The sequence below is a fragment of the Oryzias melastigma genome, linkage group LG14, assembly GCF_002922805.2.
Source record: "Oryzias melastigma strain HK-1 linkage group LG14, ASM292280v2, whole genome shotgun sequence".
Taxonomy (NCBI): domain Eukaryota; kingdom Metazoa; phylum Chordata; class Actinopteri; order Beloniformes; family Adrianichthyidae; genus Oryzias; species Oryzias melastigma.
The window spans coordinates 12342427-12358732 of NC_050525.1; the positions used below are offsets into that span (position 1 = coordinate 12342427).

General features: G+C 38.2%; 2 protein-coding genes across 2 annotated transcripts; one reads left to right on the plus strand and one right to left on the minus strand.

The window, feature by feature from the left end:
* Positions 1 to 176: 176 nt before the first annotated feature.
* atp1b2b (ATPase Na+/K+ transporting subunit beta 2b) lies at positions 177 to 8022 on the plus strand. Its single transcript, XM_024266287.2, has 7 exons — positions 177 to 662; positions 3361 to 3489; positions 3571 to 3678; positions 3829 to 4034; positions 4233 to 4292; positions 4694 to 4789; positions 4872 to 8022. The coding sequence occupies exons 1-7, from the start codon at positions 575 to 577 to the stop codon at positions 5037 to 5039; spliced, it is 855 nt and encodes a 284-aa protein (XP_024122055.1). The 5' UTR covers positions 177 to 574; the 3' UTR covers positions 5040 to 8022.
* A 945-nt stretch (positions 8023 to 8967) lies between these two features.
* gltpd2 (glycolipid transfer protein domain containing 2) lies at positions 8968 to 14633 on the minus strand. Its single transcript, XM_024261561.2, has 4 exons — positions 14029 to 14633; positions 11005 to 11063; positions 10711 to 10886; positions 8968 to 10606 (listed from the first exon to the last, which is right to left on the minus strand). The coding sequence occupies exons 1-4, from the start codon at positions 14126 to 14128 to the stop codon at positions 10024 to 10026; spliced, it is 918 nt and encodes a 305-aa protein (XP_024117329.1). The 5' UTR covers positions 14129 to 14633; the 3' UTR covers positions 8968 to 10023.
* Between the last annotated feature and the right edge of the window lie 1673 nt (positions 14634 to 16306).

Consider the following 16306-nt stretch of genomic DNA (forward strand, 5'->3'; position numbering starts at 1 on the left):
CAGTGTGTTTCTATTTTTACTCACTGAGAAGGTTTCTCTATTTTCAGGGTATATTCTGCACCACATGCAGGTGAATATTTTTAGTGCATTTGTGAGCATCCTCTGCAGACCAGCTGATTTGCTCCTTGGGTTGTCTGTCACGCGTTGGAGTGAAGGTGCAGGGCAGATGATTGGACAGGCGGGATAGGAAGAGGAGGAAGGAACTCCTTTTTGCCGGGGATGTAGGGTGAGGCGGTGTGTGTGTGCGTGTGTGTGTGTGTGTCAGGGTAGCAGGGTGCATGCACAGAGAGGCGGAGGGAGCGCTATACCGCAGTATCACTACATTTCTGCACCACTCATCAAAACTCTGCGGCATGCAGACAGGAGCTGGGGGGAGGGCACTCATTAAGTCTGTTCTTAGCGCTGGTCTGCTGTCTCTACTGGTCTTACAGGATTCCCCACAGTAGAGATTTCGCCTTCATTTCTGATCAGAATTATTAAATAGCCGGTGCTCCTTCCAGCAGCGCAGAAGCACAAACCACTGGGTAATTGTTGCAGCTCCTTTCCTTAGAACTTCAGAGGTGGGATAAAAAAAATGGCAAATGGAGATAAAGGAGGATGGAAAGAGTTTATGTGGAACCCGAGGACCAGGGAGTTTATGGGCAGAACAGCCAGCAGCTGGGGTGAGTACTGTCCAGCCACAGCAATGCAGTAAACGTGGACCTGTAACAGGTCGTTCTCATGGAGTTTCAGGTCTTTACCACAGGTTTGACAGCTGTTTCATGATGGAAATGTTGATGTTTAACCAGTATGAAGTCATCCGTGGAGGGCTGTCGCTGTCCACCACATGCTGGTGCTGAAATCTGACTGCGGCAGCACTCCCGTAGAAGCCAGCCCCATTCCTCTACAGCCATCGATGCTCTGATTTCTCTGCATTCTGCTTTTCGCAGAAGTCGATGCATTTGCACCCTGCAGCCTTTCTTTTGGCTGCAAAGGGAGTTTTTTGTTGTTAATAAGTCACTGATTCGTCATGAAGGTGTGTTTCTGAAGTTGTGCAAAAGCCGGTCGGCTCGCCCAACATGGACACTTATTTATTTATTTTTTTAGGCTTCCCCCCTCTGGAGGATCTTTCCTCTCTTTTCATGCCCTGCAAGTATTTTAAAGATTCATGAAATGACAGGGTGCATATGGCTCTGTTCTAATGACATTGGAGCATTTTAATCTGGGTAAAGCCGAGGGCCAAAGGCTATTTGTATCACCTCCAACCCAACCCCTCCCAGCCTGTGTACATCAATGGGGGATTTATTCCTAATCTAATGACTTCATTGGCTGAAGAGAAGATATCAGTTCAGGACATTCTGGCAGAGGGAAGCACCTTCAGGAGCGAAGGTTATCGTTGATCTTTTAATCACAAAAGTGATTAGTAAAGACAAAAAATGTTTCACTTTTCAACTGATTGAGTTTCATCAGTGGGACACAGTAATTGCAGCTTCCTTTGCTGGAGTCCTCCCACAGAGTGAATCTAATCCAGCTCAATGTGCCCCACAGGTCTGCTGGCCTTTTTAAGCTCTGCTCTCTAAGGCTTGTTAAATGAGCTATTTATGTTACACGTTGGACTCAGCTCACCCAAACTTGCTCCTTCACTGTGGCACTCTTCAATCAAAGTCATACTGTTCCTGCTGTAGGACTGCAGCACATTCTTCTAATAGAATACATCACTTTTTATCTCACTCTTAGGGTTTCACAACTTCCTGTGTGGCTCTTTTTACGTCGTCCGCCTCTTTGGAGAGCCAATTTGTTTAGATGCTTACGACTGTATGATGATCAAAGATGCTTTATGGATGAAACAAAGCAAACTCCTGTCTATGTGTGTGTGTGTTCTGCTTTGTGTGAAGAGCTGCAATGATACGGACTTCAAAACAGTTTTTTGTGTCACCAGCTGATGAAACATGAATAAAGCTGTGTTTGAAACCGGACCTTTTAGGTGTTCTGCACCTCCTACTGTTAAAAACAACAAAGGGATCTCCCATCTGACAGGAAACCTAAGACTCAATGGAGGAAAATAATCCTAGTCTATAAGATTTTTATAAAAGTGTTTGCAATCTCCAAAAGAAAAAATATGCACAACTCCAGAACTTTTTGTTTAGAAGTCTGTTGGACCAAATCTTTCAAGTAAATCCTTTTTTGCCAAATTTATTCTTTAAAATAAATGCTATCTGCAAGATAGAAAAGTGAGCTGCTTTTTCAGTCTGATTAAACTAAACTGAGACACACTTCGCACTCCATCATCAGTGGGATATAAACCCAACCTCCCGCCTGCACACACACCTGATCCAGGGTGCACATGTGCACACCCAGGTCCCCTGGGTGCTATCACATTTAGATTCAATCCTCCCATGTGGGACAAAAACACTTTAGTTTCTCTCAGATGTTGTTAGGACTTATATTGTGAAAAAGTAGACATTTACTGCCACTTTACCACTTTTTTGAGGCAATAATTTATTAAACGTGATCAATCATTAAGATGCCACCTCTGTTACTGCCTCCCCCCTTGGTTCAGTTTCCTCTTGACATTCTGGATTCAAGCAAATGCTGCTGTGTGGGAAGGCAGATGGTGCCTTGTCGGATGGGGGCCTTCCAGCAGAGGCGCAGGGTCAGAGCACTCAGACGCCTCCCAGCGCTGGCCTCAGGTGTTGATGCATCGCAGGAAAAAAAGCTATTTTTGTTGCTATTTTCCCTTCGTGGAAGGATAAGACACAACTTCCTTCTATCAGGATATCATAATGCCCCCATCTCCTATGTGTGGTCATGCTTTTGCCTCTATGATTGTAATTTGATTAGCTGAGCTTTCCTTTCACTTTTTTTTCCAGAGTTGTTGTTCTAGTTTATGGGAAAAAAAGAACATAACTGATATTTTACACACAAATTGATTCAAATTCTTCAGTTTAATGTCAATCATTTCCTCTCATAGAACAGGGACAGTCAATTAACTTTATTGAAAAAAACATTTTTATTTGAAACACATTTTTTCAAAAAAAGAAAAAGTTCCAAAAGCTTTCAAATATATATATATAATTTTTTAATCAATTAAAATGCAGCCATAATTAATAAAACATTTTAAGATAAAAAGTTATTTAAAAGGTTATGATTTGTAGTTGTGTTTCATGATCTTATCAAATTTTATGCACAAATATTGAGTACAAGCCAATTTAATTTCAAAATAAGAGTACTTTTTGAGATAATCAATGCAACTAAATATTGAGAAGAAGCACATATAATACAACCACTCGATAGTAAAATATTGACATATGATTTGGACAAATGAGGAATCATTTTTCTGCAGAAATGATTAACTGCGTTCATCTTCCTGTTTGCCTGCAGGTCTTATCCTTCTTTTCTACTTAGTCTTCTACATCTTCCTTGCTGGCCTGTTTGCTCTCACCATGTACATCATGCTGCAGACCCTCGACGACCACAAACCGACCTGGCAGGACAGACTCGCCACACCAGGTATGGACTCAAACCTTTAGAAGCTAAGGTCCTACTGTTTGCAGGGCGTCATGTCGCACGTTTGGACTCTGTCTCTCTCAGGAATGGTCATCAGGCCAAACACGGACGAAACCTTTGAGATTGTCTACAACATCCAGAACACTGAGAGCTGGGACATGTACGCTCAGGCACTGGACAAGTTCCTGGCACGTAAGTTGGGTATATTGATGTACAGCTTCCACGACCTAGATAGATTTAATTTTACTTAAAAACAGATTGTTTATTTACTGAGTAGGAGGTTGTCTTACAGCTGTTGAGTCATAAGCCTTTACAAACTGGATATAAATATCTCCCCTGCAGCCTATAACGACTCCCTCCAGGCCCAGAAAAACCATGAATGCACCCCAGACCAGTACTTCCTGCAGGAAGACAGCGGTGACGTGAAGAACAACCCAAAGCGCTCCTGTCAGTTCAACCGCACCATTCTTGAGGAGTGCTCTGGACTCGAGGACCGTTACTATGGTTACCGGGAGGGCAAGCCATGCATCATCATCAAGATGAATCGGGTATGATGGAAAAAGAGGGAAAAAGATGGTGTTGCTAGGAGACATTGAGGGACTGAAATAATGAAGCCTGGATAGAATAGAGGAAAAAGGCCCCTGAAAAGAGAAAATCGGCGATGCTGCTGGAGCTGTTGGTCACTGACTGGTGATGCATTAAAAAATGTAAAAAAAAAAAGAAAACTATGTTTTCTTTCTCACCAGGTGATAGGGATGTTGCCAGGGAAGCATGGACAGACTCCATCAGTCACCTGTGCTGCTAAGGTAATCCCTTTTGTCTTTCACAATAAAGGCCTGATTGGATTCCAGCCCATTTGTAGTTGGCGCACATCGTTTTCATGTGTAGTCTGTCTTTTTGTCCTTTTTTTGTCCACTCTATGATTTTGCATGACTCATTTCCATTTGTACCAACTGTGTTTGTCATCATTATGTCATTGTTTTCCATTACTTTGCCATCTCTCAGAGATACAAAGTGGGCAAAGATGAATGGGTAAGAGCAGGGCATGACCTACTTTTTTAGAGTAAAGAGTAAAGATACTCTTTCTATCTGCGTAGAAGTGATAAAACGTGTTGTAGTATACGTGTTAGGTTAATGTCATATGAGAAAGGATGGAATAGATGAATGAATCGTGTACGCAGATGATGGACAGTTTTCTCCCTTTTAGAGAGACGACTCTGACAAACTGGGAGAGCTGGTTTACTTTCCACCAAATGGCACTTTTAACCTCATGTACTACCCGTACTATGGCAAGAAAGCTCAGGTAGGATTGTACTTTTAAAACAAAAAGTGCTTTTAGTTGCATAGATGACATTTAAAGTTAAAACCCATCCTTGCTTCCTCAGGTGAACTATTCTCAGCCTTTGGTTGCCGTCAAGTTCCTTAACATCACTGTCAATCAAGAAGTCAACATTGAGTGCAAGATCAACGCTAACAACATTCCCGTCGGAGGAGAAAGAGACAAGTTCGCTGGGCGAGTTTCCTTCAAGTTGAGGATCAACACTATTAACTAGATTAACCCTGGAGCCTACTTTTCTTCATTCTCTGCAACTCTGCACATTCACAGAAAAAAGCAGCATTCTCACCCTTTTTTTTTAGGATTTGTTTACAGCCCCTACTCAACTCTCCTTTAGGGTAGGGCGGCAATTGTTTCCAGCTGTGTGACATTTGGGAGAAAAAAAAAAGGGTGCTAATCCTGTCTCTGTTTCTGTCTGTGAGCATTTGGGCGAATTCTTTTCTGTAAATTAGTTTGAGGTATTTATACTGCATGATAACCTAGGAAACATTTGGGTGCGTTTTCAAAATTTGCAAAGACCAGCGACATCATCTCAGTATTTCAGCTCTCCACCTGCTGCTCCTCTTTGCAGAGCATCCCCCTTATATACATGAATATACACAAACTACAGTTCCGACGTGTATATTTACCGTATTTATAAAGTTGTATCAGAATGTCTATCATTGCACTTGAAAGGAATAATGCACAGACTTGCTTATATCCTCAAGAATGGATGAACGGGTGGATGCAGAGGTGACACCATTTGCATGTGTGTATCGTTCTTGGCGTGCTGAGAGAGCAGGAGGTTTCTGCGCTGCACCTTTTATCCTCAGTGACAGTTGTGTTGAGTGACTGACCACCAGGAAGGACCACACTGTCAGCTTTAATGCTGAGCGTGTGCTTGTTACTTAAAAAAAAAAAAAGCATTAAGAATCCAAAAAAAGAAGGGTGAAGTAGTCCGCAGGGGTCAAGAGGACGGATGTGTGTGTTTTTGTGAAAATGTTCACATTTTGCTTTCATACTGTAGGTCGGGAAGTTGCATGCAATGTGCAATATTCATTAATTGGCATACATTATGAATGCTTGCGTCCATTCATCAGATGACTCATATTAATTAGTAATCGTTTTGGATCGTGTCATATTCACACTGCTGCTCTGAGCGGACACAGGAACAGACAGGATTCATATTTATAATAACATAAGTGGTCAGATTAGTCATTTAATTAAAAACTGCACACTTCAGTCATGTGCCAGACTTTTTAGGAGTCCAGCCTAAAATGATTTAACTTCAAACTTCTATGGTCACTTACTGGATAAATGGAATTGTCTCTTAAATTACCCAGGAAAGCATGAATTATTTATTAACAAACACTTTCAGTCTACATTTTATTATAAGGTTATCTTAATTCAAATCATTTAAAAAGCAAATATTAAAAGTCATTTTTATCTATATTTATTTGTACAAATATTAGCATTTTTTTATTGTTTTGCAATGAAAGTGTGCATTTTTTCTTCTTTTATGAAGATGAGTTGATTTATTTTCTTTAATATTTTGAAAGAGAAGGACGTAGAAAGTCAGAGTTGGTTCCCTATAGTTGTCGTAGTCGTCATCTGGAATATCTTATTTGAGAAATTAGGATGTGTGGTTTGTGTCTGACTGACTAAGAGTGAAAATATAGTTCATTAGATGAATTTGTAGGTTTGTGGAAAGACGATAACTGGAGATGTACTTCTTTCAGAATTACACATTTATTCCGTTTTTTTTTTCTGTTGGCTCATCAGTCTGGAAGTTTGTATTCTGCCGCTTTTATTTTTATTTTTTGTAAAAAAAAATGTTTTTGCTGGACAAACTAGTAGAGTCCCTCTTTAACAATCATCCTTAAACCAACTGTATGGGGATTCTGTCTTGTTGTTTCAGCAAAGATTTATAATCATCCAAACTAGATTGAAAGTGATGATCAGCTCTGATATGATAATCTGTGTCATTTAGATTTACGGATGTGCTTTAACTGGCTTTTATTTTTATTTATTTATCTTAAGCTTTTTGAGACCACACATACCAGTTCACAGAAACTTCCCCTCCCTGAAACACTTACTTAATTTCTCTGTAATCTTTTAATCTGGTCAGCTAATCCAGAGCAGGCATGCTGAACTTCTTTACCCCACTTTATCGCCCCTCTTCCTCGTGTCAAACGCCCGCTTCAATTCTCTGACATCTTTTTTTTTTTATGTTTTTTTTTCAGTAAACTCAAACCTCCAGTCATAATCAGATTCAGCAACACTGGCTTTACTTATCATTGATTTATTAAATTTTTGTGCACATTTGAGGATTGGCCACTTTCAACCAAAGATCCTTACAACATCTTAAGTTGTATTTATTTTTGGTGCACTGAAACATCCTCAGTTGCTGGTTTTACCATAGGATCCCAGCTGGAGGGCTTAAAAACCCTGACGTTGTTGGATATCACGCACATATGGAGCATGTAACTCTACAACATATCAGTGCCTCCTGGTGGACAGACAGGGTTATTGTCACTGGAAGTTTTTTTTTCTTTCTTCTTCTTTAATTCGTTATATTTCCTATTTTTTCTGTGATAGTTTAAGATGTTCCAAAAGAGCAATATATTTCTTTCCTGTGTGAATGTATGACTAATTAATAGAGAGGCTTGAATGAAACTCTAGCAATGAGTGTCATCAAGAGCAACAGAAAAAGAAAAAAAAAAAAAACGGGTTTATGATGGAATATTTTTATTGTCTTGAGGGGTAAATCTATGAGCTCGGTTTAAAAGTGTCTGGAAAGGTTTTTTCTCTATTTAGTGCACTTAATTAAGCAAAAATGTTAACACTTTTTTTTGTTTTTTGCAATAATTCAAATCTGTTCTGCATATAAGTATCTAATTTATTGCTAGAACCCTGGAAGTCCTTTAAAACAGAAAATGTGAAAGAGAGCCTCCTGATCCAGCCTCAACTGGGAAAGAACTGCAACAAAGCTGATTGCCTTTGCCTGCACATATCCTCCAAACTGCACTGTTGCTTAAGAATGTGGGGAAAGGATTGTTCAAGAATGAAACCAAATCTGTTCAAACCCCCCTCAAGCAGATAAAAATGTTGCAAATATTGATTTATTTTTCTGCTGCAACTCTATGTATATTTTTGCTCATGTTTATTGTAAACCAAGATATAGAAATTAATAAATATCATTTAAGGGAACTCAAACAGTATTTTCGTCTGCCTTTTGTTGACTTTTATAAAATGTATTGGCTTTTTTTAGTCAGGGAAAACAAGGGGGCTGTCACTAAAAGGGAACAATATTTTACCCATTTTTCCTGAATCTTTTTGAGTCATGCTTTTTTACTTGGAGTTTATTTCAATCCATCTTCAATCATCTGTTCGGAGGTGAAATATACTTCACCTTCACCCACCTCCCGCCACCCACACAGCCTCCGACTTTGAGTTCCGTCCCTATCTTTGTCTCAGAAAGAGATCAATGCAGGGAACGGAAGTGAGCAGGGATTACGCAGCATTAGAGGTGTTCCTCGGTTTTAAATAGTGTGCTGAGGAGGACCAGCATGTGACAGTTGCATGCTATTCTCTGTTCACGCCATTCACTAAAAAACAAAGACTGCTTCTTCAAAGTTCCTCGCTTTCATATTGCTGTTTAGGATGTTAGCTCAACTACAAAAACTGAGTTTAACAACACATTAAAGTTACTGCTACCACTTTAAATCCTGTTTTTATAATGATAATAAAATGTGTATTGTTGATCAACTGTATGTAAGAGAGTAAATTGCAAACAGATCCTCCTTTGATGAGCTAATCATCAGCGGACTGAAATAAAGGCAAAACGCTGGTGTGTTTGATGAATATTAAGAGGTAAAATACAGAAGTTATGACTGAATTAATGCATTAATGTAACTCATAAATTGGCTACAGGGACAAAAAAGGCAGAGCACAAGTTAACAATGGATTATTAAGGCTTCTGGATGACAAAAAAGGCAATGCACACTTTTAAAACTCTCACTCATGTCATTGTCATAACTTTGCCTGTGTTTTTCTTTGTGTTTAGCATGATTTTTGTTTGGCTGCTTATCACAGTTGTTAATAAAAGTGTAGAAAAAAGAAAAAAAGATTAACGTGGTGAAGGAAGGAAATTTGTGCATTAGCGTCCATTTTTAGCATCCAGTTTAATTATACATACTGTGAAGCTAAATTTCTGCCTATAATCACTGCAGAAGCTAATATTATAAATGGCAGAAATTATTTCAACACAATTATTTTGGTGACTGCAAAACATCTTCACAAATTTATGGAAGCTTTAGGGAAGTAAGTAACCTTTGCAATAAAAAGTAGTGTAGTAGACTCGTTTGAAAAAATATCTATAGCGCTATTATAACGTCATCACAACTGTCAAATAAAGACAGAAATGTAAAAAAATAAATAAAACAAAACTGAATCAATGCAACACACTGGATTTGAAAGGAATCAAACCTTCTCACTTGTTTCTGTTTTAGTAATTAAACCAATGCAAAGCCAGTATAAGGCCCGTTGTTATTTTCGTAAAATTCTAATAAGCTTAAAAGGATTTTTGACAAATTTTTTCATCATCACTGGTTTAAAAACATGTTCCAAACATTTCATGTTGCTGTAAATGTAAAAGTATTACAATAACACATAAGAAAACTGCATTTATTTATAGAATAAAAACATTCTTGTCAGTAGCAGAGAATAGATCTGTAGAAAGACTACAAGGTACAAACTTGACGTTTTTCTTCTTCTTCTTTACTCATTCATTACAGATTGGTCTCGCAGTAGTAAAAAGGAATCTGGGCAAAGCCAGTTTTGAGGTAGCACGCTAAATCAACAGCATGAACTTCATGCAAATAGGTACTATTGATCCCCTAATAAATGCACAATCACACATGTGGAACATCCATTAAAAATGGAAACTGCATCTGGTTTTTGTATCACAGAACAGATCACTCAGGATTTTTACGTCACATATTTAAATATTTCACATTAAAAATAAATCATTAGTTGCCTGGACCTCATGAGATGAGGAGAGTCTCTTTATAAACTGATTTAGTTCATTCAGCACAGCACTTACGAGTCTCCAGTGATTGTAGGTACAAAAAAGTGTGTTTCCAGAGCATCTTGTTTGTGGATTTACAAGGTGCTTGACTGTGATGGCAGTGCCAAACATGACAGCATCCACTTTCATTGGTCTAAGGCAAATCCAGCATTCCATTTTCTTCCAGGGCCAGCTGTGTCCTGTCATAAACCTCCTCGATGGCCTTGACCACTTTGTTCAGCACCAAGCTCAGCCTCTCCTGGTTTGGAGCACAAACCAACCTAAAAAAGAAGCCCCGCTCCGGCAAGGCGATGAAGGCCACCTCGGCAGCTCTGCGAACAAACCAAGTGTGGTGCATGGCGAGCGTGGTCTGGTAGGCCTCGCGACAGAGCTCAGACGGGCTCCTGAGCAGCCCACTCTCCGGCGTCTCTGCCAGCTTGGACAGGAAGAGCTTCAGCCAAAGCAGAGCTCGATGCAGGCGCAGAATAGTCCGGCATCCTGAGTCGGTCTGGTGGTGGAAGTCGACCAAACCCTGGTTCATTTCAACAGCGATCATGGAGCGCACAGAGCGGTACCCGTCTGTGTATGCATTCACTGAACTAATCCTGTCTACATTTGGGCTAAGTTCTGCTTCACGTCTCTCTTCAGATAACAGGGCCAGCTGCCGGATGATAGTGGTCTTACTCTCTATTTCTTTAGAGATGAGACCCACCATTGGACCCAGGGACTCCATGAACCTGGAATGGTAACAGACTAGAATGACTCATCAAGCAGACCTTTGTTTTTCTGGTGTTTGTGAACGGATATTACTGTGTACTGCTGATTGTGCTGACAATCTTACTTCACAAGCTCGTCCCAACTGGATAGATAGGGTTGGAGCAGAACGTCCGAGTCGAGCGCGGTGGCAGCCAGCAGGTGGGAGAACAGCAACGACACCTGGAAGTTCTGACCGGGGCATCTCGAGAGGACGAGAGTGTTCTCATCATCTGCTTTGCTGCTGTTGGACTTCTGATGAAGCTGATAGTTGAGGCAGGGAAGGCGCGCAAAGACCGTCATCAACCCAATCAAGCCAGTGTCATAGAGTCAGTTGTGGTAAAAATTCATTTTAATCTACACAATCAACTCAAACGCTCACCTTGTTCCACTGGTTATATCCTTTGAAACAAGAGTCCCACTGGTTATCCAAACTGCCATCTGAAACAAAGAGGACCAGAAGAAGGTCAGACAGTTGGTCTATAACATGTAAACAAATAAAGAACATAGATTTAAAGTTGTGAACTGAAAATAGTCTATATATAAAATATTACATGTTATAAGAGACAAACACTATTGTTATCTAATGGGACAAGCTCAGAATCCAACAACTACCATATATTTTGGAGCATAAGTCGCGTTTATTTATTTTTTTTGCTTTGTTCATTCTTGCCTGAGACTTATACTCAGGTGCGATTAAAAACTAAATTACAACAACCACTACAGAGCACTATAGGTTTGTGTATCAATATCTGCCACTAACAGAAACACAGAAGAAGAAGCCCCGCTCAGCATTATACCAGGCTTGGAGAAATTGTTAAAGAAAAAAAGATGAAAAATTCACCAGGTTTAGTGATTTAAAGTGATATGAAGAGTTGACTTGTTAGCATGTTCCTTATGCTATGGTTATCTAGATAATTGTTCATATGTTAGACTGATATACTAGATTCATGAAGCTAAAAATGCATTAATGTGCAGTGAAGCGTGCATATATTCAGTTTATCTTTATCTATTCCATTGCTATGGTTTGCTTTTCAAAATAAAATGTCATTTTTTGTTTCCGTATTTTGTTAAATGCATTTCTCCCCAAACTGTGACTTACGCTCCAGTGTTACAGGATTTTTTTCTTATTTTTTATGAATATTTTTTAGACTGATCTGTACTCCGAAGCGACTTATAGACCCAAAAAAAAAAGGTTTATAGAAAAAACAGTTGGGCAAAAGTAGTAAATTTCCAGAAGTTTTTCTTTAGAAACAACAAGTTGAAAGTTTCATAAAGTAATCAGTAAAGAGAGGCACACATGATCTGATCTTGTTTTTAATCAGAAGCATTTTGCTGTGATTTATTTATTTTTGGTTTTTATTTTATAGCTTCATCTTTTGAATGTTTTTAATATCTCTCTCTTTCCTGTCATTCCTGGAACATCACTAGTCAATCAAGAAATCTTTGAACTGCTTTAGTGCTTTAGTGCATAAATAATGATGAACAAATGATGATACCTCACATTCATATCTTAATTACATAATAATGTGCAGGTTCCTTACACAATTTCTTAAACAACTCCATAAGAATTACAAAAAGTAATCGGATCAAGTTAAAATAATAAAAATTTTTGATCAACATCAAAACATAAAAGAATCACTTTTTTTTTTTAACTAATCTGCTTTTTTAAATAATAATATATATATTTTTTAATGATACTTTAGCACAGTTTTTATCCCCTAAAAAAGCTGATTTCTCACATAGTAAAAAAACAAACAAAAAAACCAAGCTAACAAGAAAAACTAAGTAAGGCATTTCAAAAGAAAAATCAGGTTGAACCCACCGTGTTCCACAGTGCTGTCTCATGATATCAAAAAGGATCTTGTCCTAATAATATTATGACTAAAGGAGTCCAAAGTCATAGTTTGTTAGCATGGCAGCTATCTTGGTTGATAAACTCTTGACGCATTTTGAACAAAAAGCTGCAAATCAAACTGCAGGAGCTGCAACTCAATGTCAATACTGTCAATACAATTTCGTGTCAACACTGATCAGAGTCCATAGCTAGCAAAAAAAAATCTGTAACTTCTAATCAAGCTGGTACAGTGACTGTCATGGTATAGGAGTAAGGTACTCTCTGGTTCCTCAACATGTGATCTTGTTATTTTGGCTGTTTCTTTTATTTATTTATTTATTTATTGCTGTTGTTTTGTTTACTTAAACTTATTGCCATTACTGCTAACTTGCTTTCTGTTAGTTGTGATTGCGATTTCCAACCATTCAGTCTGTTATTAGCAAATAATTCAATTTTCATGTTCCCTTTAATATAAAATAAATAACTTGTTGACAATTAAGTCAAAAACACATAAAAACTCTTTGAGATGCTGAAAATTAATCATTTTAGTGAAAAATGCACGCTCCTATTGATGTTTCAACTATATATTATATTTTATGGTGTAGAATATTAAGATTTGAAACATTTTTCACGATAAATTTACATAAAAACAGCGGGTTGGGAGACGTCTTTTTTATTTTATATAAAATAAATAGTTAAAAATTACTGCCAGAATACCTTGAATTTTGCTGTTTTTGTTACCAAATTTAAATAATTAAATAAAAAAAGGAAACAATTAAAGCTAAACAACAAATTTCAATTAATATACATTATAAGCTCCAAATTATACCAGTTTAGATTATTCTACTGGTTTTTGAAATACTCTAAGTACAATTCATGTCATTTTTCTTCCAAAAAATCCCTAATAAATAGTCAGTAAGCTGTTTAAAAATACTCATAATTACTGTCCTCTTTATTTTTAAGTAAATGTATTGTGAACCTTTACTGACAGTTTCAAATTATTTCTATATTCGTAATAATAGAACATATTAAATGTTTCTCACATGGCTTTCGGTACCCATTTTTTGGAGTCTTGTATAACAAAAGTAAATATTATTTTAAGGGTTGTTCCCTCCTGTATTTAGTCTCTCGATTACTTTTCTCTATGCAAATTCTCAGTTCAAGTTAGTTTACGTGTTTGCAAGTGTATTTACTTTTAAATGAGTGAACTCAGAGAATAAAAAACTGCAAAATGTATTAATTTCAATTTTTCATTCAACTTTAAACCTACAACACATTACTTATTATAAATATGTCTTGGCTGCAAAGCAAAATTAAAATAAATGTTGACTGAAAAGAATTTGAGTAAAAACCCTTTAACAAATTATACACATTTTATGTAAAATAATCCTATTTAATTTAAAAAAAATAAATGTAATTGTTTTGTGCTTGAATCTGCAGCTGTCTCCCATGTGACACATTCCAGACATAGAATACATTTCAGTCAAAGCAGAGAGATTATACTAATTAAAAAGAATATCATCTAAAAAAATCACACAGAAATATGTACATTTAAAGAGACATACTCACGTAGCCAGAGTGAGCCCAGAAGCAGCAGCAGGACTAAGATAGCAGCAGCAGCCTTGCGCTTCACACCCATGCTGAGCACCACGCTGAGGCCTCTACGCATTTGTCCCTTTTCTTTGTCGTTTCCTCCTCTGCGTCTCACATGAGGGCTTGTCCCCCTGCACCGGCTGTCACCACAATCACTCTCTACTAGACCCCAGCCTGTGACCCCCCTTGTTCTCCCAAATCCATCATACCCCTCCCCAAAACTTCAAATAAAACCCCCTGCCCGCCATTTTACCTCCAAGAGCCTCTCTTGATTTGAACCTGAATGTTTTGAGGAGGTCCTTTTTGCTCTCCTACACTGTCTTGAACACTCGGCCTGTTTCCACCCGGCTTTTGTCTGAATGGTTTTGCAGCTGCCTCCCCCCTTTTTTTTATGCTACTCAGCCCGAGAGTCCAGAGATCAACTCCGTGCAGCCAGAAGCTGATAAAGGAGAGCCGGCTCTGAGTGACTGCCAGTAACTTACTCCAGGATTCATCGTCTATATTTGCTTTTTTTATTCCCCGTCAACTCTGAAAAACACGTGCTTCCTCTCCCACCCTCCCTCCTCCTGGGTCTCATTTTTTAACCCGTTCACTCACTGCCCTCACATCACATAAGTGCTAACCAGCGTTTCACAAAACAAACTGGATTATGAGCTCTGACTGATTCATTAATCCACATAATCTCCGTTTGGTTGAAAGGAATGCAATGGAGGTTTTTTGTTTATCAATGACTAACACATGTTTATCTCAGCTGAGAGTGAAAATAGACCAAAGGTGGCTATTTCTGCTGATTTGAGTGTAGATGTCATGCATAACACACACTGTAAGCAGGAAAATCTGACCAAACCTGACAAAAAATCGGATCTCTTCAAGTCAAAATATTTAAAAATGAATTCGTTTGTAGACTTTTACTTAAAAATAGTCATTTTTATTGTTGCAGTTTGACATATGAGTCATGCCAATAAAACCAGTTAATGAAGCACGAAAGGAGTTGGGCTGTTTATCATCTCTGATTAAAAGAGACCTTGTCATGAGTCTCCCGGGTGTGTGTGCATGTGTGTGGAGGGGGGGTCTACAAGGACTTAAAATCCTTATTCAAGCCAAACCACGTGTGGGCTAATGGAGAAGAGTTAACAATGGCTTTTTCTATTACAGGAGCGAGGTGGGGGGGTTAGTGAAAGCAGAGAAATTTAGACATGGCTGAGAGGGGGGCGGTCACAGGGCTTTTGTTCTGTAAGGCCGATGGTAGAGCCCATCTGATGCAGGCAGCACAAGAAGAGGGCAGTCAGAGGAAACCGGTGACACTTTCAGAGAGGTGCTTGATCGTCACTGTGGAACATTTTAGAATTAAAATTTGGTCTAAAAGTAAATTGAAAGACCAATTAGATTCACACAGTTTTGTGTAAAATAATTAAAATAGGAATTGTGTAAAATATCTCAGCTTATTGGCCAGAACTCCCTTGAAAAAGAGATGTGCTAATTTTAATAGGACTTTCCTGGTTAAATAAAAATAAAAATATATAAACACAGAGTGTTTAACAAGACTAGAAACCATCTGAAGATTGAAACACATTAACCCCAAAAAATGTTAAGACTTGGAAGGTCAACTTGGTTTTTAAAGGACTTTAAAACAAGTGTTTCCTCTAAAAAGACTTTATTGTTTCATACCTTTATATTCTTACGGTCATTCAAGTGGGATTTCATGTTTAAGATTACATGACCATAAAACCAGAAGTACAAGGGGATAGAATGAAGATAAATCTAATGCAAGTATTTTTTTTCATTCAGAAAGTCACATTGTATCACAAATACTTTTATTGGACACCTTTTTTCTCCTGACCCTTATGACACAGGGTATTTGATTTGTAAATGTCTCTTTAGTGGAGTGACCCATTATCATTTTTGAAGCACAGAAACACTATTGGGAGAGTGGGGAGATTTGAAACAAATGGGACACACTTTTGACATGGCCTCCATGAAAACTTACACAACACTGAACTGTGAGTTGACATAAACAATCAACTCTCAGCAGAAAATAATGGTCATAACGTCAGCACAGAGGCTTATGACATTGTTCAAAATCTCCTTTAGAGTTTCTCATATCTATAACCTGTAATTTAAACAAGAAAGTTGCTGTTTATGAATGTATGATTCTGCAATTTAACATTAGTTATAAAAGGTGCACAGTGAACATATATCATAAAACATCAGGCTTGCATCTTTCTCTTGATGGAGTAACTCTGTAAAACCTTGG

Excerpts from the sequence above, each read along its gene's own strand:
- atp1b2b (XM_024266287.2), top strand. The coding sequence starts at position 575 with ATGGCAAATGGAGATAAAGGAGGATGGAAAGAGTTTATGTGGAACCCG. Across the intron at positions 4,035-4,232 it reads TCATCATCAAGATGAATCGG|GTGATAGGGATGTTGCCAGG; the intron begins GTATGATGGAAA and ends CTTTCTCACCAG. Across the intron at positions 4,293-4,693 it reads CAGTCACCTGTGCTGCTAAG|AGAGACGACTCTGACAAACT; the intron begins GTAATCCCTTTT and ends TCTCCCTTTTAG.
- gltpd2 (XM_024261561.2), bottom strand. The coding sequence starts at position 14,128 with ATGCGTAGAGGCCTCAGCGTGGTGCTCAGCATGGGTGTGAAGCGCAAG. Across the intron at positions 11,064-14,028 it reads TCTGGGCTCACTCTGGCTAC|ATGGCAGTTTGGATAACCAG; the intron begins GTGAGTATGTCT and ends TCTTTGTTTCAG. Across the intron at positions 10,607-10,710 it reads AGTTGGGACGAGCTTGTGAA|GTTCATGGAGTCCCTGGGTC; the intron begins GTAAGATTGTCA and ends TTACCATTCCAG.